The sequence below is a fragment of the Agelaius phoeniceus genome, chromosome 3 (genome assembly GCF_051311805.1).
Source record: "Agelaius phoeniceus isolate bAgePho1 chromosome 3, bAgePho1.hap1, whole genome shotgun sequence".
Lineage (NCBI taxonomy): Eukaryota > Metazoa > Chordata > Aves > Passeriformes > Icteridae > Agelaius > Agelaius phoeniceus.
The window spans coordinates 69380811-69401354 of NC_135267.1; the positions used below are offsets into that span (position 1 = coordinate 69380811).

General features: G+C 36.4%; 1 protein-coding gene across 4 annotated transcripts in view; it reads right to left on the minus strand.

The window, feature by feature from the left end:
* FMN2 (formin 2) overlaps nt 1–19620 on the minus strand; it is a 152821-nt gene extending 133201 nt beyond the window's left edge. For 3 of the 4 annotated variants that reach the window (XM_077175543.1, XM_077175544.1, XM_077175542.1), the window contains exons 1-2: nt 17845–19620; nt 2576–2742 (exon numbers count right to left, since the gene is read on the minus strand). In XM_077175543.1, coding sequence (XP_077031658.1) covers nt 2576–2742; nt 17845–19408 — 1731 coding nt within the window. In that variant the 5' untranslated portion in view covers nt 19409–19620. The remainder of the gene's footprint in view (nt 1–2575; nt 2743–17844) is intronic. The other variant, XM_054629631.2, reaches the window with a different exon arrangement.
* Nucleotides 19621–20544: the final 924 nt, after the last annotated feature.

Sequence of the window (20544 nt, forward strand, 5' to 3'; positions counted from 1 at the left end):
ATGCATTGGAAATTCTGCAAAAAAAAAAAAAAAATATTCTGAAAGAGTGACCTAAGAGACTTTACAAGCACCAGACTAAGATGAAAATCAAGAGAGGCAAAGAAGTAACAGCAAGGAACAGGCAAGCACCATGGAAGCACCTTCAAGAAGAAGGAAGGAAGGGCAACAAGGTAGCAGGGACCAGGACAGGGCTACAGGAGCTTTGTTGAGGGCAGTTTCAGCTAAGTGACAAGGATATCAGCTGAACTGGAGGCAATCCAAAACTGAACTAGGGGTCTGATGAACTCAGAGATGAACTAAGAATATGGGTCTGGTTCTGCTCCTAATTTTGGAGTAAGGTCAAAGAAGATGTACCTCCTAATTCTAGATGGGCAAAATTTAGTTATTAAGGCTAGTCCTTAATTAAGTCCTGATTCCTAAGTCTTTAAAATAAGCTGTTAGGTCAACATCAAAGATTTGCTCTAATGAATTTAAAACATGCAAACAAACAAACAGGAAAAATGTGAATAGGAAAAAACCCCAAAGTACACCCATAGAGAGAGATGCAAGAGAGGACACAACTAACCAACCTTACATGTTCTTTTTAAAGTAATATTCAGCATCACCATAATTTTTTTCAAGCTATTTAATTCCCTAACATAACAATTAGAATTTATTCCTGTAAAATACTTTAAATTTACTCTAAGAAGCAAGGCAATGCCCAGTTTTCAAGTTCTCAGCCATTACAATTTATACTGCAAGTTCTAGATATTTTTGTTTTGGAGAACATGTAATGAATAAACTGATAGGTGTTCCTGTACTGTCCTTGGGCACCAAGGCTGGAGTAGGAACATATTCCGAAATTCTGCATCAGCAGCTCTCAGCTCTGCACCACGTGGAATTCAATTATGGAGATCTGGTGCTCAAGACAGCTGTATGCTCCTTTGAAGTAGGATGAACTACTGGTTACATAACAGGGCTGTACACCACTTCTGATATTGTTTTACCAGGAGTGTGATCTATTTAGGGGGTTTATACAGAAAAACAGTCACAGAAACTGTGACATTTGTGGCTTACTGATAGACTGAGTCACATTAAGATCACTGCTAATCCAGCAACTTCTTAAATTCCTGACCTTGACAGATGGTTGATGTGGCACTCAGCTACTACCATGTCCCTCCATTTGGATGTGTTAAACAAAAGATAACTAATGTATCTGTTACTCAGAAAAAGCATGGTATATCAGTTTAAAAAAAAGAGTATTTTCTGTTTATTTGCAAACTTCGAATTTGAGAAAAAAATCTATTGAGAATGCAAGAGAAGCTTTTTAAAAATGTGGTGTGAATAATCTATAGGAAATTGCTGAATATTTGGTAACAGCAGGAGAGTGGAAAACACTACCGACTCTTTTAAACAACCTGAAAAATAAGAAACTTGTCTTTTCTAGTAACTTTTATGAGTATATTTAACCACGAGCACTTGCAAATGCTGTGTGATTTTAAGTTGCCCGAGTATCCTCAGTTTTATAGTTAAACTGCATTTTCCAAATAATTTCAAAAACCAGTTAAAAAAAAGTCAAAAAATGTTGCATCTTAAAGCAAAACAAAAAGTAACACCAAAGTCAAAACATAAACTTATTGTTAGAGAACTTTGTAGATTAACTGGGTTATTTAGGAATGCTTGCATAGGAATTTAGTGGAAAAAATTTATTCTTGCAGTTATCCCTTTTCCAGTTGTGTTAAACTATTCTTCAGGAAATATTTAAAGAGTTAAGAAGTCAGCATGTTCTCATATCTATGCCAATCTTTTTTTGAGTGTTTGTAACCAAACTTCAGCGTAATGTGTAGAGTAGGGATGATCTTAACCATATCAGCAAGACATTAAGTAGATTAGTTAATATTTGTATACTATTTTGAAGCTAATTAGTAGAGAGAAAAACCCTAATTATCTTTAGCCACATAAAATGGTATTAGGTGCCATAGGTTACAACAAGAAGATCCTAATGTTGAATTAATTATCCAAGAGAAAAGAAAAGTGTGTAAGGTTATGTCTACACCCAGGTTTGTAACAGTAGGCAAACACCTGGCCAGATAGCTCACAGGTACAGATAACACCACAGCTGCAATGCCAGCATATTTGCATTGACCCCTGCAGTATTTTGTATCAAAAGTATTTTCAGGGGAAAAAAAAAACAAAACAAAACAACCCAGCATAGACATCTAGTTTGAGTTCTGTGAAATTTTGTGACATGCTGTTTTTCTGGTTTTCCATTGATTTATATTTTTTGGTGAAGCAGCTATTGATGGAAATCTTGGTAGTCATACAGAATGCTTGGATTCAAAGAAGACAACAATGAAAACTGGAAATGAAGAACAGACTAAGATATGAGTTAAAAAGTAATGAAATCATGTTCTAGGAGAACATGCTTATGTGGATACAAAAGTGCACATACCTTAGCAGAGAAAAATAGCTGGTCTCTCTCCTAAGGGCAATTTTCATTAAAATGACAAACCAAATTCTTTCAGGAAAGATAAACTATTAGAAAATCATGTCCTGCTTTACAAAAGAGACAAAAGACAAGTTTTTCAGTACTTACATCAAACGTGGGTGTGCTTTGCTTGGCACTCTGGTTACATGGCTCTCTGAAGCAGTCAGTGAATGGAAGCAAAAGACCCATTGCAATAATGCGAGAACAGAGCTTTTCTGCTTCTTCTTGTGGTGCATTTTCCTGCTGGCTGAAGAGTTTTTCCAGCAGAGTTCGTCCTGCCAAGGTGATGAGAGAGCAATAAGAATTTGTAGCTACATGCAGGACATGAATATTTAGGCATTACAATGTGTATTGAAAACTTGAAGTTTTAGAAGTAAAAAATGTTAAATAAAAAAATATTCATAAGAAATCTATCTGATAATAAGTCTTTAATACAAAATAATTCTACATAATGATTGTAAAGTGCTCTAGAACCTGATTAATTAGGATCAAGAAAATTTTCAAGAAAAGTATGTATACATTATATGTGCCAGCTGCACTGTGAAGTATGAACAAAAAACCATGAGTTGTTGTTGTAGCATCAATTTCCCATAAAATTTTTCTGAAGAGAAAATCAAGACCTTAGCAAGAGACGAAACAACTTCTTCCAAAGATGTCACACAAAGTTAATGCAGAGTTTAGGCTGTCAACTCCTGGAATGAGCCCTTGTTTTTTGAATCATAAAATTTTTATAGTTTTTGAGAAATTCTGCTCTGTTTCTATGGAGAAACTCTCAATAAAAGAATAGTAACAAAAAGCCCTCATAACTATTCTGTTTAAAATTGTACTGTATACAGCTCCAGAGTGGTGGAGTGCTCCAAACTAAAATGCAGTGTCACAAGCAGCAATCCAGAGAAGTGAAGCTTATAAAGAGCAAGAAGATACTTATTCCTCTTTTAGGGCCAGATTTCATGACCAAAGTGTTTTCTTTTGTTATCCAACCAGAAAATGAAAGGAAAGCATATGTTATATAATAAATAAGTGGAGAAAATCTTAGGGGTTTGAAATATGACAATGCTTTGTAAGTTTAGCCAGAAATAGACTATAAAAAATAGTTACATACGCAGGTTGCAGTAAAATCTACACAGTAAGAATATTAAGTTGCTTAAGCTCTAAAATGTCAGATGTAAAAAGATGCCAAAGTTCAGATTTACATGATATGGATAAAGAGATGAAATAGATCTATTGAAAAAGAAAAAACAAACGGAGTAATAAAGTTAATTTTATGTTTGAGTATAAACTAGCTGGGAATGCAGCTTGTACATAAATAAGTTCCTATAGCCTGTTTTTTCAGGCCACTCATTCAAAGCCAAAGTTATTAAAAAGAAAAAAAGAAACAAAAACCAAAACTGTGTTAAGAAAGCATTTTAGTGTAATTTAGCATAATAAAAATAGTATTGATAATTACATTTCTACTGGTTTTTGCATGCGAGATTTCTGATTGAACATTAACTTTATTCAAAATGTAAAGTTTCCCAGGCTTTCTGAACATACTTAAAAGTTTCTTCTTTTAAACATCTGGAAGAAATTTTAAAAGGATTCTGTAAGTCACATTTGGCTAGAAGTCTCTGTAAATTTTAATTTAATGTGGCAATACACTCCAAAATAAACGATGCATTAAAATGTTAGAAGTTGTTTCTAAGGTTTTCTTCTGCACATCTAAAGATCTGATAATTATCTGATTATTAGTCCAAGTTTGCTAGACCTTTATTAGACAAAATATAATATATTCAAGGGAATAAAACAGGAGATAAGCTATGAGATAAACTTTTACAAGACATAAATTTTGTTACGATTGACAGTTAGATTGCCTCTGTTTCTTGGCTACACCACCTAAAATGCAATGCCAACAAAACTGCTTAATCAACATATCCCTCTATCAGAGTTCAGCCGTTAATTCTTTTAATAATTTATTAGTTCAAGGCATCTTTCTTGCTGACCACAGAAGATCACTTTGCTCACACCAAAAAGAAAGAATTATACAAGAAAATGACACATTTCTGCATGCCATGTGATATATTGAAATGTTATCCGTGACTACTAAGTATCAGACTTGATAGATCCCCTTTTTTTTTCTCCCCCTGGACATTTCAACATTTAAATAATCTTGTCATGTTTAAAGAGTCTTGTCCTGCATATTCAGAAAAAGAAAAGCCCCTTCCTTTTGCTTTGACTTAGTTAGCAGGAAAAATATCTGTAAATTACAAAACAGGATATGTAGCTTTTCTCCCCTTAATTCACCCAGTCTTTTGCTAATTTCTATAATATTTAACCGTGTTGCTCAAGTTGAAATACATTGTTCAGAAACTTAATTGCTATTCAATTGCAGTTTAATTTTCATAGTAATGTTAAACTATTTTCTAAAAAAAAAATATTCAAACAACAGAAAATAAGTATATGTATATATAAAAAAAGTAATTAATGAATTTAATTAATTCAGATTATGGTAAGAGAAATTATATCATTTTGCCCACCTGAGCATAAATAAGTCTTGGAATAAGTAAGATAGTAAAATTATTTAATTATATTAGCAACTACTTCTTAACCTAGAAGAATAAAAAAATTGATTTAAACTGATTTCAGGCTAAATTTCAGTCAACTAAAATATTTTTAACTACAATTTTACATAGTTAGTTTATAAATAAAAGGCCTCAGACACCTTAATCATTCATGAGGTAAATACATGAAGTAATAACTTCTGGAGGTGAAGATGTTTGCAAATAATCTGGAATAATTAAATTATTTGTAATTTTATAATTATTAGATGATTGGCTGATTTCTGCTATGAGTTTAAATGGAATGGCAAAAAATTTCTCTTGACTGCCTTTAACTGCTATGGAAACAGTAAAAATTAAAACCAAGGTCTCTGAGATCTCTTTTTTCCCTAAGAGGTTAAATTACCACTGTTCACATTTAAAACATTTCTTCCTAGAAATCCCAAGTCACGAAGTTATTGAACCCAATTCTTACCTTTCCCCTAATTATTTTGGCAAGGCATGGGAAGCATACTAAATTTAGAATTAGACAAGAACTTCAGCTTTAGATCAAATAAGTATTCTGAGGACCGTGCCAAAAATCTTCAGCAAGTAAGATGACTATAAACTCAGAAGATATTTTTTAGGAGCTTAGAATAACTTATTAGACCCCAGTGAGGGATAAAAAGACTTTTATTTTTCTTCTGCTGCAAAGAATTACACAATTAATCAACTAAAAAAATGAGAACATGAGATTAAGGATCAGGTATTCTGGACTTCTGTGTGTATTTTGTTATAATTTGCTATTGTGACTCAGCCAGAATCTTCTGGCTCAGCTTCCAAGTTCCTTATTCTCCACGTCTAGATGACCTGCCTCCTTCTCCCATTCCCATAAAGATGAAGCACTATTGATCTTGTCTCCTCCACTATGACACATCAGGTCCTCATCCAATTCCTCTGATCAAGAATTGAACACCACTGTTCACGAAAGCCATCTCTGTACAATATGTAATCTATTCACTACTGAATGAAAATTCACATGTTCCAATATGGTTTCCTTTCATACTGTCTCCTTGTATGAAAAATGTGGGTAAAAGAGTGGTCAGCATTGTCCACAGAGAAATACAAGCAAATCCTCACTCAATGAATTCACCTTATGGATCTTTGATATGCTCAGAAGACAAGCCTTTCAAAGAGCTATAAGGTGAGCAACAAAATCCTTAAGCAGCAGCAATATCATAAAAATGTTGTTAGCTTTGAATTTGCCTATTTATCAAGGGGAGGAAGAGACGTGAATGGAAGTGAAAAATAGGAAGAAAACTGAAGTAACTGTACTCACAGTCATACTGAAAATGTATTCACTGAGGCACTGTGCTGCAGCAGAGCTTGCAATAATGCTTCCCTGAGGATCTTGCTGTTATAGCCTCACATCTTTAAAGATGTTCTTCTATCCTCCTTAGGCTGGATTTGCAAAAGCCCGGGAGCACGGCTGGCAATGAGCACCAGTTGAGACTAATGATCAAAATGAGTTATACTCCAGAAGCTCCCCCTTCTGCCAGTCTCAGTGACTGTCTCTCAAAAAGCCAGAGCACTACACCACACTTTCACCATTGACACAGCAGTTGCATCAGTACATCTTAACCTACACACACACTGCAGACAGACTTTCTATTTTTATTCTTCCTAATGCAGAGGGAATGGCTTCAGTATAGCACCAGTTGTGAACACTCTATTCAGTCACCTCAAGAGCTAGCATGACTTATGCACATATTACTCACATCTTCAAAAGCTGAAATCTGCTTGCTTCCTTTTCCCCAGTTTACCCCTTCTTTTTTCCACTTTAGTAAGATTAGAAATGCTCACACAGCAAAGTAATTTCATAAGCTTTGAAGCCAAATGTGCCATAGGCCTTGCTCTATTTTTGGGAAACAGTACAGGAAATAAAGGAAAAGGAAGAAGAAATAGACAAAATGGTGAATTTCCATTTCCAATATTTTCTTTTAGTCTTGTACAATGTGAAAAGAAAATTGTAGTCTTCTTACGGTTTCTCATTTAGAATGGATTTCAATTATGAAAAGAGTTTTATAAACAAAGACTAACAACAAACCCCAAACTAAAAAGACAGAGAGAAAATAGGAGGGGGAAAAAAAGGAGTTGCATTCAAAAGTTGGGAAATGCTATACTTCATCTATCTGCTGTTCGATATTAGTCTAAATTACTCCATTCCAATTCTTTTTCTATCTCCTTTTCTATGTATGCTGCCAGCAAGGTGGCAGCTAACTCAGGCCTCAGTCATCTGGCAAAGCACCTGAACAGTGCAGCATCAAACATGCCCCAGAATGCCAGAAGAGGATGAACATGTCAGAGAGACAAAAATACTGCAGAGATATTCATATTTTTAGCTGAGATAGCAATTGCAACTACATGTAATTTCTTAAATAATTTTCAGTACATATGCCCCCATTCATCGTATTCACTCAAACTATAACAGCAAAAGCTTAATGAATAATTTTTCAGGGCAAATCAATTACACTCCATTTTCACCTTTTTGCTGTTCAGTGTACTTTACCAGGTCTCAAACATTTCAAGCATAATGATATTTTACGTATAAAATTATTACCTCAATGACAAAAAAGTATTAAAATTATTTAATGTTTTAATTTCATTTCACAATCTTTTCAAATTTCCAGTTTTTCAGCTAACCTATACCACTCAGCCTAAATATAATGTGCAACACATGACTGCTGAGAAAGAAGAGTTTTTCCAAGATGCACATGAAACCTGGGAATGTGCAGAATGAAAACAGAAATTGGTATTCCTGCCAACTTTTCTTCAGATGCTAAGTCCAAGTACTGCATAAGTGCATATTAAATATGCATTTGCAGTATAAAAGAAGCAATTTAATTTTGTCTGTTGTTTGCCTGAAGACTGACCTGGGAGATTACACCCAAAATTCCAGGATTAGAAACTTCATTTATTGTTCTTTTTCACTGCAGAGTTTCTAATCCTCTTCTGATTTAGATTGGTAAACTGTTCTAGATGACTCATCCTGTGAAGTTGCTTTAGCTGTTTTGCTTTCTGTTTGGTTTATTTTTTAAATTTTTTTTAAGGGATTGAATTTTTATTGACAGATACTTTTCTAAAATCATGTGACATATTTCTGACAGCCTGGTTACATAAAACATGAAAAACCTAGTAAGCAACAGGCCTCCACACAATATTGTTTCATAACAAAAAAAAAAAAAAAAGCCTTCTGCTTTGAATAAACACAAAACAAAGTACATTTTAAGTCTATAATTTCCAGGTAACATAAACTTGAAATATAACGAATTGGTCAAGGTCTGGGGTTAGGGCACACATTGCTATAATACTATCAAATATATTTCCTTTTGTTCTTATTATCCATGTAATAATTGATCTCTGCTTTCACTGATTGTATAAAAGTCTATGCTTCTAAGGGGGAAAAACCCCACAGATTATATATATTGATATCTTTATATATTTCTACTGTATATTACCATATTATGCATAAAATATTATTTATTCATATTTATATATTATGTTTTAGTATTCAGAACATCAATAAAGTTAGGGATATGTGGAAATACCAAAGAAGATTGTCCTGATGTTTCTCCTCCAGAAGATTCTCTGATGTTCCTCCTCCAGATTTCCTGGCTATGCTCACATGGATGGTATGAACTAAACCCACACATCATCTTAAATTCAGAAGTCAAAGTTGAAAGCCTGTCTAAGCCTGACAATTAAGAAAAAAAGACATATCAACATTATCTCCCTCATTCCCACAGTTTTCTATGGCTGCCTACACACAGTTTCAGGGTCAGAAATATCTATTTTTTAAATTACAGAGAATAATGTATTGATTTGATAGATTCATAGACTATTCAAACCACTAGAATAAAACTATCAATTAGTTTTACATTTCTCAGTCTTGTACTTGATTGTCACAGTAAACACTATGCTTTCCTTTTGCCAAGTTTTCTGAATTTCTTGGCATCTTAATTTCACTCCTTTTACAATGTTCTATCTCTCATAGTATCTTTGTTTAGGATTAAAAATTTTCCATGTAACTCTTCACTAGCTTTAAGGATAAGACCAGAGTACATCAACCCCTGTGCAACTCAAGCAAGTAGGTTTTTTTTTTTCCTTTATTTTAGCCTTACATTTATCACTAAAAATTTAACCAGATTCCGGATTGTGCAAGACAGCTTTACTAAGTGTATAAACTGAGATTTCAACTCAGCAAAGAACGAGCAACATCTTACACAGAAAAAGAAAGAGAATCACATCATATTAAGAGCTTCAGGTGCTGGAGACATCCCAAAGAGAGCTAAGGAACAAGTGTGCATGCTCCCTTTTGGAAGCAAGGGCATTAGCTGCCACTGGAAGAAAATCCTGCTCCCAGGTGCACACAGGGCAAAAGTAGCACCTCAGCAAAATGACCCGGAAATTTTTCCAGAAATGCCCTGATCGAAAAAGGGAAGATCTGACAAAGTTTGGAAAAAGGATTCTCCAAAATTAAAGGTGAAAAGAGGAGATCACTGAATTAAGGAAGTAAAAATTCACCCTAGAAAGGATGTTACAGTTTTCAAAAAACTCACATCTCCTACTTGATTTATAGTTCTCCTTGACTGAACCAAGCAGCTGTGTTTTAAAACACTAGAATATTAAACTATTCTTTTATCCCTACCTTTTGCTATATGACAACACCACTAATTTCAGCATATAACCCAGTGGTCTGTTATAAGATTACTTAAACAGACACCATATTTCCACAAATCATGCTAGAAAGCATGTGAAAATCTAATTAATACAGACCTTCATCGTGATGAATGAAATCCTAAGGTCAGTTCCTAATTTTGAAATTTGTGTCATAATATAGAAAGACAGAAATAGAATGAAAATTTTACTTGAAAATATCAAGTCCTACAAGTGCTGTGGTTAGGACAAAGGTCAGGACACAGGTCTAGTCTTGTGTTAATTATGTAATAAACTTTCCACAGCCTGACTGAACCCATCAATCACAACACTAGAGGGGAGCAGGCCAAAATGACACAGTTCCTCTGGTGGTAGTGAAGTAACATGACAGGGCCCCTGATGTAAAACCACCAAGACTTCTCTTCTTTGGCTAAATTATTTGCAGTGTTACTATTATGTATGGAAATGCATATGAATGCCTTCTTACCACTCTTGTGTTGTCTAGAAAGCAGCTGTAAATAAAATGTTATCAATGTAGTCTTATTGATCTTTGCTAAAACCATACTGCATTTTGTTGGTTTTCTTTACTCTTTTGTCATATACTCAGAAGTGAATTATATCTTATAATTTCCTCCTTCAAGACTTGTTCCAAAGACTTGCTTGCTGCTGCAATCAAAAACAAGATAAAACTGGCTTGATTATTTGCAATAACAATATCTTACTTTTTATAAAAAGCAGGTATCATAGCTTTGCCATCACTAGAGCTTCAAAATATATTAAAATATTTGTGATAGACTGTCACAGTGCTTTCAGCATTATTCCAGATTAGCAAGTCTGTGAAGCATTCTGTCTCCCTAACTTGAACATAAGCTCTTTGAAATTTTGCTTCCATGGTGACTAAGATTTTACACCTTTCCCCCACAGTGAATTTTTTTACATATGACATATGTATAACAGGATAAGCTGAGACAGAATATGAAACTATTCTTTTATCCCTACCTTTATCTATATATCATTTATGCATGTCATTTAGTGATATATAGGAAAAAGTAAGAACACCTTTTTCAGAAGCTTTCATATAGTAACTTTCAGAAGCTGAAGATTTTAAAATTATTGTTAAATACCAGAATATTCCTCAATTATGATATAGACATTTTGTACTCTGTGCCACTGCTTTCTAAAAATATCAACAACATGTCCCCCCACCCCATCATTAAATGACATGTCTCCCTCCACATGATTTCTCTTCAGGCTCTAATGCAGTACTATTGCAGCTTACAGAGGTACATTTATAAAGCTTCCCTAATTATACCAATTTATTATGAAGGAGAACCTATATGTGTCTGTCTACCAAATCTTTTAGGCACCATATGCATCTTTGGCAAATTTCATATTGTGTTTTCCAGGTACATAGCTTCCTCTCAGCAAGTATTTAATTCTGTCTCTTTACCCTTTTAGTTTCTGTGGTGATTTGTGATGTGAAGGCAGTAATCTGTGCCAGGTTCTCACAGACTGCTGGAAAGCCACAATGCTTTCTGTCTAGCTCTTTTAAAGTAAGAAGCTCCTCTGATGTCTTTTTGGGCATCTATTACTAACAGCATCTTTTGTCAGTCTAACCTGATAGAGACTATTCCTTCCAACCCAATTTTGTAAAACTTTATTCCCAATGCTTTGACATTTTCTTCCACATATTATACAATCTGGCCTATCTCTACCTTAGAAGCAAATTCTCAAGCTCAAGCTTGTCTGCTCAAGCAGCCAAAAGTCACAAGACACAACTGAACTCAACCAAACCGGCGGTCTTTAAAGTGGGACACAAGTAACACGTTTCGTTTAACCTACCCATTAGTTCCCAGGCATGCCTAGCTTTCTTTCTCCTCCATGACCTGTGTTCCCAAGGGCTGCTAATCTACAACTTTAATAACTGATTTTTAATATTTATCAAGACGTACAAAAGCTTTTCTTTGCATCCATAAACAAACAACAGTTAGATGAAGGAAGGGCAAAAGCAGAACGTTAGAACTACATTCCACAAAAACGAAAAACTAGACATGCAGATCCATGTACTTGTGCAGACGTGTTCTTCTAGACTTCTTTTGAAGGAAACCTAAAAACACAAGTCCCTTGCTATAACTGGGGCTTTATGTTTCACTGATGCAATCAAGTATTTCCCTTAACAATTTCTCTGCATAAATTATTTCTTGAATCTTTACATGACAAAATAGCACTTGGATACACAAGCACTTTTATTAAGGCATTTTCTTTTTTTTTTTTTTTAAACACTTCCATTTCCTCCATGACTTTTAAGATGTGCTAATGTAGACCATTATTGTCTACATTAGCATAGATTTCTTTCTTACAGTGATTTTTTTTTCCTTATCAGTGCAAGGAAGAAGAAAGTATGTACCAGGGAAAAAGAAACACCTATCCTATCTCTGCATCTTCAAGGGACATCTGAGACAGATCTTCTCAGCATCAACTGACCTCTAGAATGAAAGGTGTCTTCTGTAATTAGTTCCACAGTAAAGTTATCTCTGTTTTCTCCTGATTCAAATTCACACCAGGTTCAGAGCTCTGGCATTGCTGATAACTTTTATATAGATCCCAAGACCAAAAAATTCATACTTATACTGACAAATAAGAATGTCTCAATAAATCTCATTTGTGACTAGGCTTTCCTGCTCCTACTTAGCTACATATGTCAAGACGTAAAAACAATGAGTTTGTCAATATTTATCTACTACTTCTATATTTATGTGTTTACATTAAGGTTTACTTTTACAACTTGTGATGTTTACACACACACTCTCATAGCCACTGCTTCTAACTGTTGCAAAATGCTGACTTACTTAATGGTTCTGCTGCTGTGCAACTACAGATGACAGAAGTCATGGTCAGTATTTATCTGAGGATAAAACAAGGTTTAGCATAAGAAAACATAACTCACTTCCTGGTCAGAAAGCCTAGCTATTTCCATCAGTGTGAAGAAAAAATTCTGGACAGCAGCAACATGGAAATAGAAGGAGGAACAGTCCTTTTTTCACTCAACGTAAAAAAGCCCACCTTGTTGTCCCTAATTTTCTTTACATTATTGCAGTGTAGGAATGCAGGAAGCTGCTGTTGCTTAGAGAAGATAGTAGCTCCTGAACCCATTTTGCTGCCTTTTCTAAAGCATTTAATGAAATGCAACTGGTTTTCTATTATCATATCAAGAGGCAGGAATGAAGTGACACAATGTAAAGTCCTGACATCTGTCCATCACCTTCCTGTCACAGCTTCTTTTTGCTTTTGCCCTGTTCCCTTTGTACCAGCTCACCCCATTCCCAAAAAGATCAACTGCCTGCATAAAAGTAAGTTTCTGGAAACTTGCAGTCCAGCTAAGTGGTACAGAATGATGTTTTTGAATGCATCTAAAAATAACCAGAGCTGCAGTCACCCACACCTACACATATATGGTTCATCACCGCTACTCCTTATGTAAGCTGAAATTTTGGCAGAGGTAGTTCTTAAGGAATACACTGGGCCATATCCTGAGCTTGATTAAAACACTAAACAAACAAAATATCTTGGGTAATTAGTAATTCAGTAGTTTTTCATCACCAGCATCACATTGAAACTTAATCCTTCATATACAGTCAGCTTAAAATATCCCTAGAGTTGCTTTTGAAATCCAAGGTTTTTTTTGCCGTAGAAAAAGCAAAAAAAGCACAGGTAAAAAAAAAAAAAAGGCTTGTTTCAAGAAATAGGTTTTTTGGGTTTTTTTCCTGCAAATAAGTCCTACAGCAGTTTTTGGGGTTTTTTAAATAGACCAATGATGCCCCAAGCTATTAAAAAGACATGTATATTAAAAAAAAAAAAAATAAAGCACAATTAGATCCAAGAAATATAATCAAACTTAACTTCCACATAATTATTCCAGCTGGAATAATCCACTGCTCATTTCACAGAAATGAAGTCACTGAAGCACACAACATCCTTGAATGGTCATTTCCAGACAGGTGCCTTGTGTGATGGATATTCTAGTGGTACTGTGTCTCAGAATCAAGTAGAGATGCACACACTTCAGCTATAAATAGTCCCTTTTCCTTTTCCCCTTTGCACCCCAAAAAAGACTATCAGACAACCAAGACCCCAAGGTCCTACTCCAGACATGTTGGGCTGCCAGTGATGCCTCAGAATGTGGTGCTGCTCAGAATAATAGAGCCACTCCATCTCATGACCAAAACCTGCTACTCCCAATGAAGTTCTAGATAAAGATCAAAGTATTAATCATGAGATCCCATCAAAACAAGCCTGTGGCAGCACTGAATTCCAGTGGAGTTACTCACGTTGCTCCAAATCCCATATTGCAGTACTGGCTCAGTAACATTAAAGTAACTTATCACCACTCAGCAATCTTTCAACAACATATTGCAGCCCATTTTCAAACACATTTTAGTACAGTTGAAGTGCAGTGTTGGAGTCATCCCCTCACCCCAAGTTTTGTGTGTACTAGGCAAAAAGAGGAGGATCTTTCCCTTCAGATGCTTGCTAGCAACACTCAGAGTAGCGTGTGATCACATACCACATGGAGGGCTGCTGCTGGGCAGCTCCCTTAGTTAGAGGAGGCTACACCCCATCTGATAAAAGAATCATCTGTATTACTGCTAACAGCCATCAGCAGTGAAACAGCAAACCATAAGTAATCTGAAATAACAGCTGCATGATAAACAGTCTACTCAGGATGCCAACAGATACAAATCCATATTGTGTGCAGCATCACATGAATCAGAGAGCTTTTTTTTTAAGCCTCAACAAAGGCATTTAAAAAGATCTACTTTGCATCTCAGAAACAAACTTTCATCCAACTTTTTCAAGTTTTCACGTACTTATCCATACTAAACCTAGGTTTATGCCTGCAGACGCTGCACTGCAATTGCAAGTGGGAAGACAGCATTAGCACAGTACAAAAATAAAATAAAGTGGCAGAAATCAGCAGACATGAGTACACAAGCACAGCACTGGCTTCAGGTTTTGTTTGATGGTAACCAGGGTTTTTTGTTTGCCTCCTCTTTACAGATAGAGCAGAAAAAAAATATAAATCTCTGAAGAAAAATTTAAAGATAAATTATCTGTTTGAAAGAGCTTCATGCAGCAAGTGTGTTACAAGCAGCCAACAGTGATTAGGAAGGGCATGGGTTTGTCTGGGTCAAGTTTAATCACCATCTGGGGCAGCTGATGTGACTCATTCAATTTATGTAAAAGACACCCTTATTAGCTCCTCTGCAATCACTGCACCTCAAATTAATACAAGAATGAAATTCTTCTTACTAAATCAGTCTATTGGCTCTTTCACTTCAGTTATGTTAATGTTTGGAAACATCAGTTTCATTTTCCCACCCAGATACTCACTTCACTTTAGTGCAAATTATTCACTGCCACATACCAAAGTGAGAGAACCAGCTCTTGCTGAGCTCTTGCTCTCCTGGGACCACCATATAAAAACCATGGCTCCACTGTGCATTGGGTAATCTAGAACTTGTAATTACTGTCACTACAAATTCAAATACAGCTATCCACATAAAGTGTGAAATAGATCCAATGCCTGAATTATAGAATGCCCTTAAACTTGTCCATACCATTTTCCTAAAAAATGCATAGAATTCAAAATACTGTACTTTTCTTCTTATATAAATCAAAATTAAAATATGCAAAGTCTCTGCCATTCAAGTACTTGGCTTCCATCTACATTTGACATTAAAGCAGTCTTAAAGGGTTCATATGGCTCTCTGTGAAAACCAAATGGCACACAGCCAAACCACAACATGCTGCAAAAGTAGGCCAATCATCTGCATAGGACCTGCTGTCATTGAAATTGATGATAAAGTGCTGTGGAATATTTTACTTGATTCCAGTTGGAAATGCAGAGCAACACTGCAGTCACTGCACAGCAAAATGGGATTTCATGCTGTAGGCAAAAAGCTGTTTCGGACTGGATTTGCTTTGTTTTTGTTTTTTAGGCTAGAAATATCCCACTATAAAGAATCTTATTTCTAAAAGCTTGATGCTAATTCCCAAATCAATGTATCTCATGCATGCAAGTAAAATACAACATTTTCACAAGTAGTATCAGAATACAAGGAAATTATTTCTGTAATCATTGTTGTGTGGAATGGTTTCTTTAAAGAGGCTTTTCTGCTCTTTCAGCAATAGCACCTTATGGAAATAGTAATGTGAAGCTTAATTTCCCTTTTTAATGTACACTAGTTGTTATTTTAAAATTCTCAATGAATTTTAGCTTGTAAATACATTTTTTAATACTATGAATGGCCAAACAGAGATGAGTCATTTCCAGTTCCCTCACTTTAAGCTTTTCTGCATGAACTGAAAGATATAATTGTCCTCTGCTCGTAAAGACAGCTGGTATGTACATGCAAATGAGGGTCACTGTAATTTCCATAAGAGATAGAACTACTGTTGCATTGGACGCTGGTCCCTTCACAATAACAGTCTAAAGCATTGGTGGGAAAAAAAACCCAAACCTAAACAAAAATTATTTTATAGTAAATCAACACCTTGTGAGGAAATGTGAAAAAGTCTATTTCCCAGAAAACAGATATCTAAAAAGAAGTACCATGTTCTTGAAGTTTGCCATATACAACTTATTTCCATCATAGCACCACCATAAAGTCTAATTACAGATGTAGCAATTAAAAATTTTCTGAGTTGTTTATAAGCTGTCAACTGTTGATAGCTAAAAAAAAACCAGTGTGCTTTTTACATGCTATTAAAGTAGCGAACACCTCAAACTGGAAAAGTTTAGGTAGCATGTCTAAAGTTAAGTCTAAGAAACAGGTGAAAGGGATTTAAAACAAATAAAAAAAATATTCAGCTACCTTCACAGTGAGCTACTCTCAGAGGGGCTGGCTTTTTCTGTGTTAAAAATTTTGAATTCCAATTTTCTGCACTGAAATTGGAGATTTTAGTTCAAGGCTACTAAAGAATGAAAGCATCATGATTTGAATGTAGAAAATAATTTTATTTACTTCCTAAATCATACTTTTTTATTTGCTTTTCATAAAACCACAAAAAAACCCCTCACTCCATTTTTTGCAAAGGCCTTGTGCTCATGTATGGTTCATGCTCTCATGCATCCAGAACTAACTTCATTAAAATAAAAATCTGATTTTATCTAATAGCAGGTACTCTTAGGGTATATTCTCTTAGTTCTACAGGTTCCTCAAGTGAAAAATCTATGGAATATGCTGCTGAGTTTTCTCTGTATACATACCTCCTATGTGGAAGAAGTGGTCCTAATTATGAATATGTTACCTTTAGAAAGAAACTTCAGGTGAGGGAAAGAGAAAGGGAAAAAACCCCCTCAGAGTGAAGGAAAATAAGCATCTACTCACACTATTTCATTTGTCTTTGGGACAATTCTTTTGTCTTTCATCCTGTCTTTGGGACAGGATGCAAGCTGCCTAACAGGCAAGGTAAAGGTTTACTAAATGAGTCACCTTATGTAGCCTGAGCAGCAGCCTGTGACAGCTACCAAATTGTACAACCCCCAGTTTCCCTTCTCCTCCCCTGTTTTTGCTGCCTTTCAATACATTCACTTTTTTTTATTTTCCTCCTTCCCTCTTCTGAAGAGGAAATTGGTTCCTTTCTGAAGTGCTGTCCATCTGTGCATGGCATGGCTTTTTCCTTTTGGTACTAAGCAAATCCTCCTCATTGCCTCAGTCTAACACCAGGTGCAGCTCTCATGTGTTTATAGTACACTAGAACTGCACCTAGCACAAGAAAACCCCAAACAGGATCCTGGTGACAGAAAGCTTTGCATTTGAAAGATCTATTTATGCAGAGAGCTGATCTGCCTACAACAGTGCAGCTTTTCACATTTTTCAACAAGAATAATTTAAGGCATTCATCCTTTTCCTACAGGATGTAGACAAAGGAGACAAGTAGAAAGAAAAACTTCAAAGAGTTATGCACTTCCTTTACTGGCAGTACTGCCATACTGATGAAATGTGACTGTGTTTGTAAGATCAGGCCTTGGATTGCAAGGCCAAGGTACTGCATGCAATGAATTAAAGCATTTTAAAAATATTTTCAAAGCTGTTGTGGGAAGAGAAAAAAAAACCAAAACAACTCTTAATACGCATCACTCACCTGAAAAGACATTGGGAAATGTCTCTGTAGAAGCCTGGACCCCTGAGGACTTTCTTGAATGAGTCAAAGGCACTCTTTCCGTTTGAATTTTCTCTCTAAACCCCTTGTGCTCCAAATAGTCTGCAGAGCTCACCTTCTCTGTTATCTCACTTTTGTGATTGGACACCTCTTCTGTCCAGTCTGCAGAGCGACTGAACAAACCTGCCAGACTAGCAGACCTCTTCTTCCTGACTGAGACTTTTTCCTTTTTCTGGAAGGACTCCTGCCTCCTTGTGAAGAGTGGGCTCTGGGATGGGGAGGGAGAAGGTGAATGGTTGGGAGAACTCAGTTGCCTAGTTGTAGTTTTGATGTAACAGGGATTAATTAGATAGGGCTTAAAACATCGGGAACCAAGCATCGGACTGTCCGCTGTTCCTTCAGAGGACAAACTGCCATTTTTCATTTCTGTGGATAAACCATTACACAGCTCCTCTTGACTGGCTGACAGAGTGTGTTTCCCTTCCTGAGTCTCAGCAGCATGATCATGGCCTGCATCTGAAATTCCACTCTCTGTTACTGAGCCCTGAAAATCAACAGCCTGCACTTCAGCAATTTTAGCCTCAGCATCTGCCACTGGAGATGGAAAAGGTTCTGTGGAGCTGTGTGTCTGAGCCCCATTTTCTACTGCAGTTCTATCCAAACCATCTTGTAGTTCACTGGCTACAGCATCCACTCCAGCAACGGGCTGCTCCTCAGTCAGTGGCTGACGTTCCTGTGTTTCAAATAAGCTGTTACCAGGAGAGCCTGTGCCATTCACCGCTTCCTTCAGTTCATGTTCAGCTGCACAGGAGACGGGAACGCTTTCTACAATTTCCAATGCTGCTGGAAAAGCCCCCTCAGTGTCTGGGCTCCTTTCTTTGTCAGTGGTAGTTACTGAAAAAAACCGTTCAAAATCTAAGGGGGTTGCTTGAGAATTAGCCATGTGTCGGCCCATTGTTTTGGAGACAGAGTCCTCAGTTCCAATGTTAATTGCCCCCTGCTGCTGCTGCTGCTGCAGTCTAATAGCTTGCTGGATATCAGAAAGCAAATCCTCTTGTTCTGCGGCTGAATGGAAACTGTATATATCCGTATCAGAGCCAGAGCTGGTCCTTTGTCCATCCTGTGTCTCTGCAGCAGCTGGAACAGTTTCATTTCTGATTTCAAAATGTTCAACATCTGTGTCTGAGAGACCCCCTTCATCTGCAGAGATGCTTATATCGGGAGTTTTGGTTACAATTGAATGAGTACTGTCCAGCTCCCCAGGCTGCAAGGCCTGGCTTTCCAAAACATCCTCCCGTGAGCTGCTATTTCCATCTTTAGCCTTGGACAGATTTTTTCTGATCCTCAGATTTGAAAACACAGAGGGCCTGGAGTCCGACTTACCCTTCTTCTTCCCCGATTCGCTTCCCTTTGCATGCTTCCCCAGTCCCCTTCTGCCCCCCGATACCTTCTTTGTGCCGTCCGTATCCTTGGGCCCAGAGGCATCCTCTCCTCCTTCTTGCACATCACCTGCATTTTTCTTTAGCTTCCCATCTTGATTCCCCATGATTTTTCGCAGTGCAACACCTTTGGCAATCAAGCCATCCTCCCGGGTTTCATTCCTTTGGCCTGCTGGCGAGATCCCCTCTAGCGATCCAGGTTTGTTTGCAGGCGGCGGTGATGCAAGTGAGGCAAATGCTTGCTGTGCCTCTCTCCCATCTGCTGGAGCTGCCTTTTTGCATAATGTGCTGCTTGCACTGGGCTCCGCTGGGACATGCTCAGTACAGCACTGAGAGCTGCAGACAGCTCCTTCCAATGGCTGCTGCTCTTGGAGCTGCCTGCTCGCCGGGTTTCTGCTGCACTCTTGTTGCTTTAGGAAGGATTCTGTGAAAAGTGTTTCCTTTATAAAAGTCACTTCTTTTTCCACGGTTTTTATTGCCTGCATTGCAAGCTCAGCTTGTCACCAAATCATTTATGATTCCAGTACTTCAAGCTCCTGAAGGGAAAAAGGAGAAAAAATAAGTTAAAGCAAGGTACTTTAATTACTCTGCAACTGCTCAAACAAATAAAACAAACTTGGAAAGAGAAATATTATGATTATTTAATGGTTTATAAGGTGCTTAAGCATATGCTGCTTTGACAGATTACACAATACCTCTGGTGATTTATATGCTTGCTATTTAAAGGCCACCAAAACAATAGAGAATTTTAAAAGAGTCATTCTCCTTTAAAGGAGCTAAAATAAAGATAATAAACAGAAAGTTCTTTCCACAGTTTTAAAGAGTTGCACTCAAAATTCAATGCATTGTGGTAATTATGCTATAAAAAGCCTCACACAATTTGTATTCTGAGAAGGTAGATATACTGTTATTCCCAGGAGAAATCAGCTCATCAATATTAAAATACATCACCATTGTTTTCCCTGATAAGAACATCTGGCATGAAACAAGATAAAACAAAAAAGAAAAATAGCAGTGTTCAAATGCTAGTAAGGAAAAAGATACAGTAAAGTACTCCTCTATTTCACCCAACACATTTAATAATTGATTTAGGTGGGAACACTTCCTAACTACTTTGGAAACTTGTTCAAAAGTTTTAATCAGTTGCTGTTTCTCCTTCATTTTTGCTTTTGATGTATAAACTTCAATATTTCATAAATACATTTCCTGAACTTTCAGACAGGTATTTCCTTCCACTTTCAAA